This window comes from Myotis daubentonii, chromosome 2 (assembly GCF_963259705.1).
Source record: "Myotis daubentonii chromosome 2, mMyoDau2.1, whole genome shotgun sequence".
In the NCBI taxonomy this organism is placed as follows: Eukaryota; Metazoa; Chordata; class Mammalia; order Chiroptera; family Vespertilionidae; genus Myotis; species Myotis daubentonii.
This window is the reverse complement of record NC_081841.1, coordinates 12,026,922-12,046,327: the sequence shown is the minus strand read 5'-3', so window position 1 is coordinate 12,046,327 and position 19,406 is coordinate 12,026,922. Positions and strand designations below refer to the sequence as shown.

The window sequence follows — 19,406 nt, the reverse complement described above, 5'->3', positions numbered from 1 at the left end:
CAAAACTTTAAGGTTTATTGACATGCATTGCCAAATTGACTTTCAGAAGCATAGTGCACATTTATATCTTCTCAAACCCTGGGCATTTCGCTTTTAAAAATCATTACCTATTTTATAGCTCAACCATTACAGAAAATCCAGATGTTTGGTTTTGGTTTTAACTGTTTTAGTCCGTATTTTTTTACTATTCATTTACAATTCACCATAAACAGAAAATTAATGACTAGGTTTTTCTTGAGGTTTAGCAAATTAGTGCCATTTGTTCATTTTTAGGTCCATGCCTCAGTGTTAAACTCCTGCCTGCTTGGTGATGCCAGCAGCAGGTTAATTTGGAGATTGTTTTCCATTCAGTAGAAAATGTAGCTAATTTCTACATGTGGTGTCAGTCTTGTTTTCCTCCCTGCCTTCCCTTCCTTTTTTTCTTCCTTCCTAATGGTAATGTTTAAGAAGGTCAAATGATTTCTTTAGCAGGATCTGAAGTTAGTTCTAGAAAAGTGAATTTAAAAGGTCTTGTCTTCCTTCTGCTTTAACCTTAACTTTGTGAAATCTCTGTTGATGGGGGAAAGCAATCTAGAGAGCCCTTACTTAACACACATTCCCTTCTGCAGTACTTCCCTTCAGCGCAATATAATGAGACAATACAAGGACCAACAGACCCTGTAGAGCCAGACAACCAAGTGCAAAGAAGCAGTTTGAGTAGAGTAGTCAAAGAATATTTTTTGAGTGAAATAAAAAAGTGAGTATCCATAGAAGGTAATTGGGAATGTCACATTGTAACAGAAGAGTTTAGTTCCATGATTATTTTAGAGGCTTTGAAGGAAATGTAAGAAAAAGGACATGATATTAAGTAAAACTAGACCTTCAAGCTGTGCCATATTTTTTGCAGAATCATTTTTTCAACAAACATTTATTGTCCCATATGTGCCAAGTTCTGTGTTAAGCACACAAGATGCAAGACAAAGCATCAGTGACCTCAGAGAACTAACAGTCTAATAGGAAAATCAGACATACAAACATAGGTGGATATACAACTGTTTGTTACATTATTTACTGTTCTCTGTATTTTCTTATTTGAAAATAAAAAAGAATCACCTCAGAAATGCACAGTTGCTTCAAATGCTATATGTTTTAGATCTTTGGGGGTATCATGTCTGAACTCGTTAGCATAACCTTTCCACTAAGCAACATATCGAGCACAAAGTAGGTGTTCAGTAAATATTTTCTTAATGAAAAGTAAAATGTGCCGAAACCGGTTTGGCTCAGTGGATAGAGCGTCGGCCTGCGGACTGAAGGGTCCCAGGTTCGATTCCGGTCAGGGGCATGTACCTGGCTTGCGGGCACATCCCCGGTGGGGGATGTGCGGGAGGCGGCTGATCGATGTTTCTCTCTCATCGATGTTTCTGACTCTCTATCTCTCTCCCTTCCTCTCTGTAAAAAGTCAATAAAAATATATTTAAAAAAAAAGAAAAGTAAAATGTGATATAGTTTGATATCTGTGTAGAAGAAATCACTTGAAGTTGACAGGAAGAAAGGAAAGTTTATGGTACCTTCTAAATTTTCAAAGCTAGTAAAACATTTTCTAGAAGTCTAAAAAATTTAATGACATTGTGTAGATGAGCAGATTTCTAGCCTTTTTGGGATTATAGCACTCTATTTTGTAAACATTTATATTTCCTTTTGTCAATTAATTCAAATTATTACTTTGAATTATTACTTTATGCCCAGCACCATGATAGAAGTAAAAGAGGTAAAAGAAATAATTTTTGCCTATAAGGAGAGAGATTTTTGAACATATACAATTTAATAGGACAAATAGCTGTGGTAGAGGTAAGCAAAAGGGCCAGAGTAAAGCATAGGATGAAAAGCTACCTGAAATATTTCCAAGTAAGAACGCTTAATGCATTTGTGCACACCTGTCTGTGTTCATATTTGTTTCACTTTTTCTAGAATTTATATAGGACAAGTTTCCTAAATTTTATCAAAGTAAATTAGAACTACCTTGAGATAACAAAACCAGTTTAGGACTCGTTAGTCTGAAGTATTCTCCCTTTAGATTTTCTCTCAGGCATTGATTAGATCGGTCAAAGCTTTGAATGAAAAGGTGTGAAGAAATTGGTACCTTTACCAAATGGAAGTGAAATCTTCTATAGTTTGCACACGAGAAAAAAGCAACAGTACACCAGAATCTACATGAAGAAATACAGGCTGTATAAAGAAGTCCCAAAGAATTTCCTGAGTTTTGTCATCTCATTTTCATTTTCACAACAAACCTATTTGGCTTTCTCTCTCTTTTTCCTCCCTTTGTCCTTAGAGACTTCTTTTCCTTCACAGCCTTTGGAGATAGTATGATATCAGAGGAAAGAATATTGATTCCCTAAAGATATCAAAACTAAGATCATGAAGCAAGCAAATGACAGTTGTATAAACTGGGTTTGTATAATGTTTTATAAAGAGTAATTATTTTTAAACCTTCTGTCATCCATCTGAGATAGGAGCATTAACCCCATTTGAGAAATGAGGACACTAAATAAAGATCAGAGAGTTTAAATTGTTTATGGAAAAATCACACAGCAAAATAAGCAACAATACCGGTAGGGCTCTAGCCGGTTTAGCTCAGTGGATAGAGCGTCGATCTGCAGACAGAACGGTCCTCGGTTCGATTTTGGTCAAAGGCACGTACCTCAGTTGCTGGCTATTCCCGGCCCAGGCCCTGGTCTGGGCACATGCAGGAGTCAACCAATTGATGTGTTTCTCTCGCAACAATGTTTCCCTCTGTCTTTCTCTTTCTCTTTTCCACTCTCTTTAAAAATCAATGGAGCCCTGACTGCTTTGGCTTAATGGATAGAGCGTCGGCCTGCAGACTAAAGGGTCCCAGGTTCGATTCCAGTCAAGGGCATGTACCTTGGTTGCGGGCACATCCCCAGGAGCTGTGCGGGAGGCAGCCGATTGATGTTTCTCTCTCATCGATGTTTCTAACTCTCTATCCATCTCCCTTCCTCTCTGTAAAAATCAATAAAATATATTTTTTAAAAAATCAATGGAAAAATATCCTCAGTTGAGGATTTTAAAAAAAAACACAGAAGGAACTAGTGTTCACTCTAACCTTTGCTATATAATACTTCTTAAATAGTAACACTCATTCAACAAATATTGTTGAGACCTAGACTGTGGAGTCGAATAAAAAGTCTAGAAACAAACCTATACATATGCAGTCAACTGATTTATGATATAGGTAACATTGGAGTACAGTGGAGGGAAGGTGAGCTTTTTAATAAATTGCTATTGTGTGGCTGTATGGAAAAAAACAAATGTGAATCTCTACCTTGTACCAGATACAAATAATTGATTCAATATGGATAAGAGAACTAAATATAAAAGGCAAAATATTGAAGCTCTTTGAAGAAAACAGATTATCTTCATGACTTTTTATCTTAAACAAGTCAAACATTTCTTAAATAGGCAAAGATTTCTAAAACAGGACAAAATAAAGATCAAACCATAGAGGGGAAATTGACAATTGAGTCCATCAAGAGAAGAAAGTAAAAAGGTAAGCCACCAGTGGAAGAAGATATTTGCAACACATATATGCAGTAAAGGACTTCATCCAGAATACATTAAAAACTCCTACAAATCCACACAAATAAAGTTAGCAACCCAATAGAAAAATAGGAAAAAGACTTGAACAGGCCCTTTACCTAAAGAGCTGTTCAGATGACCAAAAGACATATGAAAAGGTGTTCATCAGGAAAATGCATAATAAAACCATGAGACACTGCGCACAAGAATAACAAATTAAATAGGCTAACAATACCAAGTGTCGGCATAGCTTTAGAAAACTGGTGAGAGTATAAATTGGTTTAAACACTTTGAAATACTGTTTGGGAGTTAGTACCTTCTAAAGCAGTGGTTCTCAACCTTCTGGCCGTTTAAATACAGTTCCTCATGTTGTGACCCAACCATAAAATTATTTTCGTTGCTACTTCATAACTGTAATGTTGCTACTGTTATGAATCGTAATGTAAATATCTGATACACAGATGGTCTTAGGCGACCCCTGTGAAAGGGTCGCTCTACTGCCAAAGGGGTCGTGACTCACAGGTTGAGAACCGCTGCACTAAAGCTTCACATATGTATATGCCCTGTGACCCAGCATACCAAATGACATGTAAAGAAGTATGTTCATAGCCGCACTCCTCAATATAACCCCAGCCTGGAAATAATCCAAATGTTCATCAAGAGTAGCATGGATAAGTAAATTGTAATGTATTCATTGTATGCAGCAGTGTTTTCTTAACCTAACTGTAGCAAAGGACTAGATTTCCCCCCTAGCTTTCAGAATGAAACTCTTGTATAATATATTACACACAATGTCAAACTGCTCAGAAATTTATAAATGCTCACATGCACCTTCCGTACGTACTCATGGCCTTTCAGATCAGTGGCAAACGGTGTAGACAAGCAGTGGTTCACAAACTGCACTGCAAGTAGCACTGCTCTCAAGCAATGAACTGAACAACTACCTACAACGCAACAGCATGGATGGATTTCACAACCAGATACAAAGGAGTCTATATTTTATGATTCCATTCATATAAGGTTTAGTGACAACAAAACTAAACCTGTGATGTGAGACATTAGGATTACCCTTGAGTAGTGGAGGAATATCATTGGAAGGAGCCAAGAGGGAATTCTGGTTTTCTTAATCTTAGCATTGCATCATTTTTGTGTTAATTATATGAATGTGCTCATTTTGTGAAACTGATCTAGATGTACATTTATAATTTGGGCACTTTTTTTTACCATTTATATTAAAAATAATTGGGCCCTGGCCAAATAGCTCAGTTGGTTAGAACGTCAATCCAATACGCCAAGGTTGTGGGTTTGATCCCCGGTCAGGGCACATACAAGAATGCATAGATGAATGCATAAATAAGTGGAACAACAAATTGATGTTTCTCTCTCTCCCTTCCTCTATCTCAAAATCACTAAATTTTAAAAATTGATTGAACACCTATTATATGCATGCCCTCTAAACTTGTGAAGGTAATAAGTTAGTGGAGAAGACCATGTATATGCAAGTATATAATCATGTGGAATTACAAATGATGATTTCATGAAAAAAATTCTAACAAGATGTAGTGATAGAAAATAATGAAGGGAGGAATCTACTTTAGATAAGGTGGTCAAAGAAGGGTCTTCTCTAAGAAGATTTCAGTTGACACCTAGAGTCTCAAAAGGAATCCGATGCCAAGAGTGGAGGCAACAATCAGGGACATCAGTAGTTATTTTGAGTAGAGAAATAGGATTTAGTGGATTTATTATAAAAGAGGGCATGGCAGATACAGGGTACAACTTGGAAATTGGTGTTATAAAAATTGGGATAGGAGGAAATGGGATAGAAGGAAGTAGGATCTGGGGTTTACAGTTGCAAATAATGGAAAAACCAAAAAGGATAGTTTTGCAAAAGGCCTGTGATACCTAGAATAAAGGAAAATGAGTTAAAAGGAAGTGAATTTCCAGTTAATTTTCAAAACCAAGGAAAATGTGATTAAATTAACTAATAGATGAGTTCTGCATGCATTTCATTGTGGTTGGTGTAACTTGGGGTAAATGTATATTTACATATTAGAGAATTTCGACTCAAGCATTTGAAGATGGATGGCAAAAGGGACAGAATTCATTCCAACCCTGCCAGCCTTCATGTCTCTGGCATTCTACTGGTCCCTTTTCTCCTTTATTCTTCCTGGTTCCACCACTACACAGTTATTTCAGTATCACTCATTTCAACTCTATCAATCTCACTTTTTGGTTTCCTTTCTCTCTCATTCTTGCTCCTCACCTTCGAATGTTTCATTGAAAGTATTGAGCACCTTCAGTTGGTTGAGCATTATCCCATACACCAAGAGGCCACCATTTCCATTCCCATTTAGGGCACATGCCCGGGTTGCAGGCTGGATTCCCAGTAGGAGCATGCAGGAGGTAGCTGATCACTGCTTCTCTTTCATTGATGTTTCTCTCCCTCTCCCTTCCTCTCTCTCTCTAAAATCAATAAAAGCGTAAAAATAAAAAAAGGAAAGTACTGAGCACTTTCATGTATTTCATCTTCTTTAATTCTTTCATAACCCTAACAACCTCATGTTTTCGGAGATGCATGTGGGGAAGCTTTGACTCAAAGTAGCTATATGATTTGTCTTAAGATCACAACCTAAACACATGGCAACAAGTGCAGTGCTTTTTCTATTATGCCACTGCATCTACCCACAATGGTGTTATGTTTAAAATATTGTTATCTGCTTTATGAGTAATGAAAGTGTGCCCTACTGCTTGTTAGATTTCGTAAGAGATATTCTTCCTAAAGGGCTGAGTTATATATCTGAATATAGGGTATATGTGTATAATAAGTGAGCATATTCCACTTCATATAGATTTTTAATCATTCATATATATATATATATATATATATGCACACATATATATACTGAATTTTTTTATTTCAGTAGTTTTGAAGTAGACTTTCTGAAGTATAGTATATCTGGAATAGCTACCATAATTCTCACTAATTTTATGTCTTAATTACTAAAATTCTAGAAGAAGATAGATATGATCTTGATGTAGATAATTAAAGAAATTGTAGTGACCCAAGATCTCACTAAAAATAAGGTAGTAAACCAAGTGATTATTCTGAGCTTAGCTTATTTCCTACTGTCTGTAACACCACTACCAATGAATAAACATTGGAAAAATAGATTAAACTTAGGTCACCTGTTTTTCATCACTTGCTGATGACTCTGGGGAAACTTAGCAGCAAGATTTGGAGGAACTAGGAGATTAAGAAGATTCATTAAAATAAAGTTGGTAGATTATAGATTTTAATCCATTACTTTTGAAAGTTAAGAGATATTTTTATTAAGGATGTACAACCGTTCCTAAAATATCTGATAGCATTACATCTGTATGACTTAGCAGCAAGATTTGGAGGAACTAGGAGATTAAGAAGATTCATTAAAATAAAGTTGGTAGATTATAGATTTTAATCCATTACTTTTGAAAGTTAAGAGATATTTTTATTAAGGATGTACAACCGTTCCTAAAATATCTGATAGCATTACATCTGTATGACTTAGCAGCAAGATTTGGAGGAACTAGGAGATTAAGAAGATTCATTAAAATAAAGTTGGTAGATTATAGATTTTAATCCATTACTTTTGAAAGTTAAGAGATATTTTTATTAAGGATGTACAACCTGTTCCTAAAATATCTGATAGCATTACATCTGTATGAACTTTTTCAATGACTTGTAACTGGAACAATATACTCTCAAACAAAAGAATCTAGACTTTTCTAGAAATGCAAAAGATCCCTAGTTGAATTGGTCTTAAGGTGAAACAGTGAGTGGGTAATGCATGGATGCTGATCCTGCCTCTCTTTGCCTGACATGTTCTAAGGCAGGAGTGGGGAACATCTGGCCCTTAGGCAGTATAATGCCCTCAAAATCATTTGGTCTGGCCCTGCCAAGGCATAGGGGTCAGTTAATTAAATATTTGACCAAATATAGCAGGCTAATTTTTAATTTGATAATTTTGTATGGCACTTGAATGGCGTTATAAATATCCAAATAGCTGTTAGCAGAAAAAAGGTTCCCCACCCCTGCAAGGGAGCAGCTAGATCAACAACTACTGGTTTCAGCCATTTCTGGAGGTGGCTGTAGCTGTTGATGTGAAAATGACTATGCCCTCTTCGTGTATGGGATAAGAATGACTGTTTTGAAGGGCAGATAGGCCATAATACACTCCCAGGGATGTAGTGATGTACCAGACTCCTTCATTAAGGCATTCAATCTCTAATTTTTCTTCCCCTCTTTTTTATGTGCCATAGAGTGATTCTCATCAGTTCCGTGTCATGGCAGCTGTCCTTCGCCATTGTTTACTAATTGTAGGTCCAACTGAAGACAAAACAGAAGAGCTGCACAGGTAGGTAATCTCCAGTTCTTATTGTTTTTATGCATCTTAGTTGTTATAAGCACAAGAAAGTAAAAATATCATAATAAATCAGGTAACTGGTAGGTTAGAAATCATTACTAGGCTCTAAGGAGCAATTTTCATTGTCCCCTTTGACTTATAAACTGAGCTCCAACAATAGAAGAGAATTTGGCATTTGTTGCATTCAACAAGAAAACCCAGAACAACTATAATAATAGCACACAGTTATTGAATAATGTGTGTGGCATTATGTTAAGTTCTTTATAAAGGTTAACTCCTTTTAATCATCATACCAGCCTTATGAGGTAGGTACTACTATTTTTTCTTCTCAATAGATGATGAAACAGGCATAGAAAGATAAGCAATTTCTCTAAGATCATATATATCCTTAACTAGTGGCCTGATGCACGAAATTCATGCAAGAGTAGGCCTTCCTTTCCCCGGCTGCCAGCACCGGCTTCCCTCTGGCACCGAGGACCCGGGCTTCCCTCGCAGCCCAGCTTCGTCCAGAAGGATGTCCAGTCTAATTAGCATATTATGCTTTTATTATTATAGATAAGTGAAAGAGCTTGGATTTGAACCCTGCTTTTAATTACTACACTTTAATATGCTCACTAATTTCATTGTATTTACCAAAAAATATATCTTAAGCAAGATAAATTATATTTTATAAACTGTAATAATTGGATCTTGCCTGGCCGGCGTGGCTCAGCGGTTGAGCGCCTACCTATGAACCAGGAGGTCACAGTTCGATTCCCAGTCAGGGCACATGCATGCCCAGATTGCGGGCTCGATCCCTAGTGTGGGGCATACAGGAGGCAACCGATCAGTGACTCTAATCATTGATGTTTCTATCTCTTTTCCCCTTCCTCTCTGAAATCAATATATAAATATATATGCGTGTGTGTGTGTGTGTGTGTGTGTGTGTGTGTGTATATATATATATATATATATTGAGAGAGAGAGAGAATTGAATCTGTCTCAAGTAATCCTATCTAATAATAGACAAACATGGTAATTGACTGTACCTTCGCTACACCTCCCATGGGCTAATCAGCGCAATATGCAAATTAACCGCCAAAAAAGATGGTGGCTAATTTGCATACTGCAGGCAGGGCTGGACAGCACCATCCCGCCTGCCCTGCCGCCATCCAGGCCTGCTATTTGCCACCCAGGGCGGTGGGGCGGGACAGCGCCATCCCGCCTGCCCTGCCGCCATCCGGGCCTGCTATCTGCGACCTGGGGCAGTGAGCATCCGTGTGCAACCCAACCCGGGGCAGCCAGGCGGTGCAGCGAAGGCTTGAAGGAGGCTCCGGCCAGAGCGAAGGCCTGGGTCCCGGGTGCCGGAGGAAAACCGGTGCCGGCAGCCAGGGGAAGGGAAGGCCTATTGCACGAATCTTTTCGTGCAACAGGCCTCTAGTAATATATAAAAAATAGTTAATATAAAGTTTTATGACTTGACTGTTAGAGTATTAATGGACTACTATTGAAATTTATCATTCTCTGAGAACAACTGAATAATATTAATGCATTTTTCTAGTATTCTTTCTGTTCAAGATCAGATTTGCAGTAACAAGACTTCTGACTTTAACATGAAACTGCTCATGGTGCTTAATAAGAATGCAATTGGCCTTTTAAACAATTTAAATACATTTAAATCTGCAAAAAAGGAACTTTGGCATTACCTCTGCTTGACAAATAAATTTGAAAGTTGGGTTCTTAATAGTAGAAATTGCCTTTGAATGCTTATAATATTCTGTTTTCCAAAATATGGCTTAATTGTTATTTTTTCAAGCAAATCCACTTTTTTTTGTTACAATTGGCAATTTACCATTTGATATTGTAATGAGTTTTTTGGTAGGTTATCTTTATGTACTGTATCCTGCAAGTATGCAAAAGATAGTGTCTTTGTTACAATTGAAAAGTGTAATTTTTTATCCAGCTACAAATCAAAAGTTCCTTCAATTTTCTTGAGACTGTGCCTTTAAAAAATAATCAGATAACTGCAATAAATCATATTCTCTAAAAAGATTTTATTCAGCATTTTTCTTAACGTAATTTTTTTTATAATCAAGAGGCATTAGAAATGTAGATACTAAAACTAAAAGAAAATGGGGTTTATAAGCCCAGGAGTAAATTGATTTTTTTTTTTTAAATCAGATATGAGTTAAAGAACATTCATAGAAAGATGTGAGAACATTAAATACGAAGTGCATTAAAAGTCATTGTTACACTAATCACAAAAACATTGCTAAGGATTTCTCTGAAGAATGAATTTAATATTTGAACATAGTACCTGGTATCCATCAAAATAGAGCAAAACTATAGAGTTTTTTTAAATCAGATTTTTAAAAAAGTAATCGGATTTCTTTATTTTCCTTCCTGAGAGTTTCTTTAAATACTATTTTTCTTAAATTAATTTAAAATATATTTTTCTTCAAATTTGCTTTTATCTTAAAAGTTGCTTTGATAAACTATCTATAAACTACACTGTAAATAAAAAGGGCTTTCCCTAGAGCAGGGGAGGGGGAACTTTTTTTTTCTGCCAAGGGCCATTTGGATATTTATAACATCATTCAAGGGCCACACAACATTATCAACTTAAAAATTAGCCTGCTATATTTGGTCAAACATTTAACTGACCCCTAATGCCTTGGCAGGGCCAGACCAGATGATTTTGAGGGCCTTAAACTGCCTAAGAGCCTGTTGTTCCCCACCCCTACCCTAGAGCCAGTATAGAATTTACCAGTATAGAATCCTCAGAGGCTTTCCTGGAAGATTGAGGTTGCTGACTTGGCAGTTTGTCTGGAGTGGCCCTGCATATCCCTTAATCAGAATTTAAAGTGATTATTCTAGCAGTAATGAATCTAGGCTAATTCATTTAATACAGGAAAACTGCATCAACTTCAAAGGGCTATTCTAGGAGGCTTACTAGAGTTGTAATGTCTACTAAATTCTGCTCATTTGTAGTGATCCTGAAAACATTTTGTGTGTGTGTATAAGACATAAGTTTAAGGGGAAAAAATACTGTTTCAAAGTAACATCTCACTCCATTTTTAAAGTTATTTTCTCAGGGTGTATTTTTTTTTGACACTCATTTGTTTTAAGGTAAAATGTAATGAAATAGGTAAACCTGGATGGCATAGTGTATGGTTATATATTATCAAACTCAAAGGGTTACAATAATGATTAAATGAGAAATAAATAAAGAACTCTGTCCCTGGCACTGAGTAAGCTCTTAGTAACTGGGGGAGTTGTTGCACCCATCACCATGATAGTGCTACTTCTAGTACTATTATAATAAGCACATTGGCTTTTAAAGCCAATATTTAGTTCCAGATCTCTTTTTAAAAATTGTTTCTTGATTTTGATATTTTGTTTTTGAACTTATTTCTGTGTTTATCCTGTAATTGTGTAGAGAAATGTTTTCTGTTAATCTAAGTTTTTCTCAAGCCATGTATATTTTATGAAACATGCATGTCAGGAGTCTATTAAGGTGCTGTAGGAGATGAGTGAGTTAGAAGATGGCTTCACAGCAACTTTTTCTGATATGTTATCTCTGTAAGACAGTGCTTTCCCCCCTCCCCTCCCCCCCAGAGAAATCAAGGGGGCATGAACATAGAGATAAAATGAGTTAGCTTACAGTAACAGCTGATTTGACCTTTATTTCCACTAATCAGCATCTTAGTTATTAAAATCTGTATTATATTTCATTTCTTACTTACAGTAACAAGCAAATTGTTGGTATGATCCACCTTCTTTGCTACATTAAAGGACAGCCTAGTTCTGTTATCTCTGCCTAAAAGTATTTTTAGCCCTCTTGTCCATAATCAATAAGCTTATGCATTAACACTTAGCCAAAAAAAAGTTGCATGTGGATGTGGTTGTGGTTGTGGTTGTGGTTTTATTTTAGAGAGAAGGGGTAAGATAAGATGGCCCATCCACTGGAGAGGAGAAAAAAAGAAGGGAAAAGGGCAAGATCTGATTTAATATCATTTAGCCTCTCAGTCTAATTTCTTTCACTCAGCACATTGGCATCTACAATGCTTTTTCTGTTGTTTCTTTTAGACCAAGTCATTTTATTTCATATACTAGAGGCCCGGTGCACGGATTCGTGCACTGGGCGGGTTCTCTCGGCCTGGCCTGTGGGGATCGGGCCAAGGCTGGCTCTCCAACATCCCTGAGGGGTCCCGGATTGTGAGAGGGCACAGGCTAGGCCGGGGAGGGACTACAGAGGGCTTCGGGGCGTGTCCGGCTCGTCTTGCTCAGTCCTGATCGGCTGGACCCCAGCAGCAAGCTAACCTACCAGTCGGAGTGTCTGCCCCCTGGTGGTCTGTGTGCATTATAGTGACTGGTTGAACGGTTGAAAGAACTGTCAGACACTTAACATATTAGGCTTTTATTATATAGGATTGGAGGGGACAATTTAATACCTAGTGACACCTCATTACAATGCTAAGCATAATGTCTTTTTCCCCCCAGCTTTGTCTATATATATGAAAGCCTAAGCAACCATTTGACCCATAGCTATGACGCACACTAACCACCAGTGGGCAGTCGCTCAATGCACAGGCATGGAAACATGGAACAGACTGATGAATCTCAGAGGGAAAGGGAGAGGAGGGAGGGCAAGAACAGATTAACCAAAGATCTTATATGCCTACGGGGGTGGGGCCGGCCGGCCAACCTCCCAAGGCCCCTGCCATCAGCCAGCCCCGCCCCTTATTGGCCTCTCAAACCCCAATCAGCCTGCAGCCCCTCCCCCAGGCAGCTCTGCCCCCGATTGCCCCCCCCACTCTGATCAGGGGCATGGCCTCTCCCCCAGGCTGCTGGCCCCCGCTCGGCCCCCTCACCCCAATTGGGGGTGGGGCCTGCCAGCTAATCGCCCACAGCCCCTGCCCCCAGCTGGTCCGACCCTGATCAGGCCTCGATTGGGGCAGGCTGGCTGTCCAACCTCCTACCGTCTCCTCCTCCTGACAGGCCCGGCCCCCACCCATGCACGAATTCGTGCACTGGGCCTCTAGTTAATATATAATTGGCCCTGGCTGATTTAGCTCAGTGGACAGAGTGTAGGCCTGCGGACTGAAAGGTCCTGGGTTCAGTTCCAATCAAGGGCACGTGCCCAGGTTGCAGGCTTGATCCCTTGTAGGGGGCATGCAGGAGGCAGCCAATCAATGATTCTCTTTCATCATTGATGTTTCTATCTCTCTCTCCCTCACCCTTCCTCTCTGAAATGAATAAAAATTTTTTTTAAAAGATACAATTGATATGTAACGTTTTGTAAGTTTAAGGTGTATGGTGTGTTGATATCCTTATATATTACAAAATGATTATCACTGTATCGTTAGCTAAGCATAATTTATACATGACAGACTTAATACATGTTTGAAAATTGGATGATTTCATTTTGGCTTATATTTATTAACTGAGTACTTACTATGTGTTAGGCACTGTACTGAGCTCTAGGGCAACAAAGATGAATATAGTACAGTCTGTGTTCTCTAGGGCTCCCCAACTAGGAGATAAAACAGACTCATAAGTAAATAAGTGCATGCTCTGGCCAGTGTGGCTCAGTTGGTTGAGCCCTGTCTTGTACACCAGAAGATGGTGGGTTCGATTCCCAGTCAGGGCACATACCTAGGTTGCAGGTTTGATCCCCGGTTGGAGTGAGTATGGGGAGCAATCAATATCTCTCTCTCTCTCTCTCTCTCTCTCTCTCTCTCTCTCTCTCTCAAAAAAAAAAGGCAATTTTTTTTTTATGATTATTGTGTCACACTTGAACAGAAAAAGGAGAGTTTACTTTGGAAAGATCGGGGAAAGAGGGTTTATTTTTGTTGTTGACAGCATTAAAATTCTTAGTTATTTCACCTGATTTTCACTGTTAATAACAGTTATCTAGGTGAACAGATATTTTCTGAACCACATAGCTGATCCTTGAAGGACTTGATTCCACAGTGCGTATCTGGAGGAACATAGAGTCTAAATGGGGAGACAAGGCATAAGTATTATGAAAAGTTAAATAACAGTTCAAGACAAGAATAGAAGAGATATCAGAAGATAGTTTTGAGTAACCTCTCAGTAAATTAATTATCCAAATAGTAATTGCTAATAGAATTCAAAGGAGAAATTCACTGTGGTCTAGTTTAGTGTGATAAGGGAACTCTTCCTCATTCATACTGTACCTGTTCTCCATCCTCATCCAGGTCTTTGATCCCCTGGTGATTCCATTTTCTCCTGTATCCCCTGTATAGGTTTACTTCCTTCTCTGTTCTAAAGCATTGGTTCATCATCTCAGTCTACCATGCTTCAAGCCCAGACCTGTCAGACCGCCTTCTTTCTCCACTTCTAACTCAGGCTGCTCAGTCCTGTGGGAAAGTTTACCTAACCAGTCAGCGTGGTTCATCCTCTTCACTGCACAGAGTTGTTTTTCAAAAAGCAAATCTCTGCTTAGAATACTCTCATGGCATACTTTACAATTAAACAAACAAACAAAAAGAGCAAATTTCTTTTGTCACTATGCACTTATTAATGATCTGCAGTTGCATCGACTCCTTTGCCAGCACAATTCTGGTATAAGGTAATCAGTAACCCATATCTCATCATAGCAGTCCCCTTTATAATCTCCCAACCCCACTTCACACATACACTTTTCTGCTCTTGCTTTCTACTAAGGCCCCTCATTTAAGGACTTGTCCTTTGCCTTAGACATAGGGACCTGTGTTCCATTTCCCACAAATGCCATATATTCTCTTTCTTTTAGATGTTGCTGTTCCCTCCTATAGTGCAATCTCTCTACTGTTCTAAAGCTCCTTAATAGATGCCATTTACTATGTGCTAAACAGAGTGCTTTATATGCCTTTCTTCACTTAATCCTCATATCAACCTAGTGGAATAAATTTATTTCCCTTTACGTTAGAGATACGGACACCAAGGCCTAGAAGAGGTCATGTGATTTGTGCAAGGCACACTTTTATTAAGAGCAACCTAGAATTCAGCCTATTGCTCTACAAATTGTTATGCTGCCTTCTTTTAGGAAAATGAGTATTTTTTTAAATTTATTTTTCTATATTTAGTACCTAGTAAAAGGCATAGGAAATATTTGTTGAGGATGAAGTGAGGTTTGAGCTAGTCTTAAGGAATGAGAATTTTCTAGGCAGGAGAAATCATAGACAAATAAAGAAATAGAGAACAATGACCAGGTCACTGTGGGTTTAAAGGTACACTTTGCTGAGAGCAGTATTCAGGTGTCTTTCTAGCCATAATTATCCAAGTTTTCTTCCAAGACTTCTATGTCTGTGCCTGCTCCAGTGTTCTCTTGCCCTGCAAAAATTTCCTCCAGGTACCAGCTGAATCATCTGTTATCATCTCTTGAATCCAATCTGCTCAGGCTTTAGTTCCGCTATTGCACCAGAATGGCTATTACTGAGGTCACTGGTGACTTTTGTATTGCTAAATTCAGTAGACATTTCTCAGTTATCTTCTTAATCTGTCCACATCATTTGTCACGAGTGACTCCAGTCTTAAATACTTTTTTCCAGGATGCCATACTGTCTTGGTTTTCCTCCTACCTCACTAGTTGTAATTTCTTCCTCTACTACTCAGCCTCTGGATGATAGAGTGCCCCAGGCTCAGTCCTTATGAGGTTTTGTTGTTTTTATTTGTGTGTGTTTTTCTTTCAATCTACACTCACTCCCTTACTGATCCAATCCAATCTTCTATCTGTAAATACCATCTACACCAAGCATGTCAAACTCAAAGGCTAACATGGGCCATATAAACAAGGTTTAAGTTTATGTGGGCCACAAAAAAACAAAAGCTTCAATTTTCATAGAAACGTAGGTTTATTTTGATAGAGACATGCTGAGTACAAAGGGCTGAAATAAATGAGTTATCAGTAACAAAATAATAGAACATGTTAATAAAAATTAATATTTTTTCTTGAACATTAACTTACCAGACACTGCATAACTGCACAAATTAATAAGTGTAACGCAAATAAACCTATTTTTCTTATTCTCTGAAAGCTAAATATTACCTGTTGAGCACACCAAACAAGTCAGTCCAAGACTAATGATGTGGCAATCAACTGCTAAAATATTCGCTGCTAGTATTAGTGGAGAGAAATGGTGTGCCTGCACATAAGGTGCGTAAGGGAAATGAATGCAATACGATTATAGTAATCAGTCATTAACGAACGTTGTAGTTCGTTATTAAAAATTATGTATAACAGGATATTGTAAAAATTAAGTCATGAAATTTTCATTAAAATGTTTCTTACATACCATTATATTGGCTGGGCTGCAAAAATACTCGCTGTGGGCCATGAGTTTGACATGCTTGATCTACATGCTAATGACTCCTCAGTTTATATCTCTAATCCAAATCTCTCTCCCTGAACTTGACTCTTATAGCTAACTTCCTACTAATATCTCCACTAGGAAGTCTAGTAGACATCCCAAATTTAATATTCAAAATTAAACTCTTAACCTTCCCCTAAAAATGTGCTTCTCCTATGGTGTTTCCTATTTCAATTTATGGTAAGTCCAGCTTTCCACTTGCTAAAGCTAGAACCTGGGATTCTTACACTCTGCATTAGCCTATCAGGAAATCCTTCAAAATGTATCTCAATCTGACCACTTCACTGTTATCCCTCTGTGCACTCACCTGAATTATTATGTAACACCCTAACTGGTCCTCCTCAGCTTTGATGTCCTACCTTCTGTTCTCAACGCAGGAGCCAGAGCTAGAGTATATCACGGTGCAAACCCTGCAGTGGCTCCCCACTACACTCAGAATAAAAACTGAAGTTATAAAAGCCTGCAAGACCAATCTGAACCCCTGTTATCTGTATGATCTGTCCTACTCCTCTTCTGAGCCTGGTGGTTCAGCCACACCAACTTCTTTGCAATTCAGATGTCTCACTGCTCCTGTCCTGGGGCCTTTGCTCTTGCTCTTTCTTCTTCCTGGAAAGCTCTTTCCCAGAGGGCTCATGGCTGACTCCCTAACTTCCTTTAAATTTTTGCTTAAATGACACCATCTCTGTGACGTCTGCCCTAACCATTATAACCCTTTATCCTGGGCTATCTTACCCTCCTGGGTTTTCCTTCCAGACCACTTAATTACCTTCTGTTCAGTGAACTTACCTGTTTTGTTTACTTAACTGTTCTCTCCATGCTGGAAAATAAACTCCATAAGGGCAAGGATTTGTCTCTGTTTTCTTCATAATGCCTGCCTGAAGCATTGCCTAGCACATGTAATTAATAAATACTGAATTGAGTTAAAGTAAACTTAGATATTTATGTCTGAAAATCTTTGGGAGATCTTAAGGTTCACTTGAGTAGATTTTCCAGCCATGATAAAGATATGTGAGCCCCAAACATAAAGAACTCTCATTTGACCAGGAAGATTTAACAGCTGTAGGTCTACATGCACTGTTATCATACTCCTTAATGTCATTTGGTATTAAATTTATGTTTAGTCCAGTGACTTATACAGGACTGGATTCTAGATTGCCTTCCCTCCCATAAAACTAACAAGGCTTTAATCAGGGCATTAAGGATCTCTAAATAGTCCTTGCTTTTAAATCTGCATATCAGGAGGGGGCTGGGAGCATGAGTGGGAGGATGTCATGTCCCAGTGATTAATGATCTCTAGGAAGCTGAAAAGGGGAGAGTAATATACACAGTATTTCTACCCCCTGGAGTAGGAATGCAAACACCATTGTGTGGATCTGTGCATAGTCACTGACTTCCTGGTAGCTGGAGAATTTCATACACTCTTCTACCACAAATAAAACTGTCAGAGAAGTGACAGAGCTCAAAAAGCTGGCCTTCCTTACTTAAAAAGAATAGCTCAAACACAGTGAGCCAGAAAATTAATTTTGTAGTTGTTTGAGAACCCAGTTGTTTAATAAGAAATGAGAAAATGGGAACTTTTCTTGAAAAGCCTAAAACCTCCAAATATTTGTTGAATCAAATTCTACATTTGGTTTCTTAAACTTACCAAATTCCTGGAACCTGCTTATTTTAAATGAATTTAAAGGGAAACATTCCTTTGTAAGGAAATGCAGTGTCTTAAACTGTTCAGTGTGGTTTCTATGGAAGATTCGGAGAATTATACTATTGATGGACTCTGGAGCCAATTGCCCTAATGTGTTTTTTAAAAAAACAAACCTAACATTTCAGAATGGTTGGTACAGTTTTAGAAAGTAATTCTAAAGTAAAGTTCTTTTGTTTATTTTAATCCTAGTGAATGTATGATATTTAATAACAGTTCCCAAATGTTTAAGTCAGAAGCAAAACATTTTTAACTATAGATAAGGAACTCCAGATGTTTGCAAAATTTTTTCAAAGTTTGTGAGGAAAGTATTTTATTTAAACTACTTGTGGTTATTTACAAATAACCAAAATTAGGTGATTTGCTTAATAGTAATGGTAGTAGTAGGAGCAGCAGCAGCTATAGTCGATTTTTAGTGGGGACAATGAAATAACTTGTATTTTACCAGGAACCATTCATTCTTAGGACTTGTTAAATTATTTTTGTTCTTGACTCAAAAATTTTAATACCTTAACTAATTACCATTCATTGTTCTGCATTGTCTAAATTAAACTTTGATTTCTTATGAAATTTTCCATATTATAAAAAGAAAGAGAATACTCATTCTGTGGGAAATAGAGCCACACTTCAGGGTAAAGGAGACGAAAAAAAATCCTTGTATTTTATTTCTGTTTTGATGTTGTTTATTTTGTTTTATTCTTGAGAGTGTCACTGTAGTCTAAATTAAAAGAAACTACTGTGGTCTAAATTAAGACAGCATCAAATAGATTAAGCTCTGAATTTGGTTTCCAAGTGGTTAGACTTTTAAATTGCATTTGCAAGAGTTTATTTTTAGTCAGGATGTGGCTATTTTTAGATCTGCTTCTCTGTCACTAGGAAATGTAATGCCTGTCTTTCCATTGTTGTTTATCAGGAAGTTCTGAGACACAGGTTTATAAGGTCCAGTTAGCACAGAACACCGCTTCTCCTTTTAGATGAAAGAATATGAAATCGTGCATGAAGGAAACTATGTTAATTGAGAACATGTCTAATTTTTAAATTTTTAGTGTCAGTTTAGTCTCTTGTATACTGAGCAACAGTGCCAGATTTTTAGGGAATACCAAAAGATTTAAGGTTTGAGTTCCCCCTGCTGGTGTGCATTCCAGGCTTGTGCATTCATTAACATATAGCAGAAAGGCCTACTGTGGTCGGCAAACTGTGGCTCGAGAGCCACATGCGGCTCTTTGATCCCTTGAGTGTGTCTCTTCCTAAGCCTTAGGAGTACCCTAATTAAGTTAATAACAATGTACCTACCTATATAGTGTAAGTTTAAAAAATTTGGCTCTCCAAAGAAATTTCAGTTGTACTGTTGATGTTTGGCTCTGTTGACTA

At 37.8% G+C, this 19,406-nt stretch overlaps 1 protein-coding gene across 9 annotated transcripts in view; it reads left to right on the top strand.

Annotated features, from left to right (window-relative positions):
* The window catches only part of RIC8B (RIC8 guanine nucleotide exchange factor B), a 111,736-nt gene that overhangs the window by 38,913 nt on the left and 53,417 nt on the right, over window positions 1–19,406 (top strand). For all 9 annotated transcript variants that reach the window (XR_009451122.1, XR_009451121.1, XR_009451119.1 and 6 more), the window contains exon 4: window positions 7,876–7,970. Coding sequence is in view for 5 of the 9 variants with exons in the window: in XM_059681757.1 (XP_059537740.1) it covers window positions 7,876–7,970 (95 nt within the window). In the remaining 4 variants the exon portion in view is untranslated. The remainder of the gene's footprint in view (window positions 1–7,875; window positions 7,971–19,406) is intronic.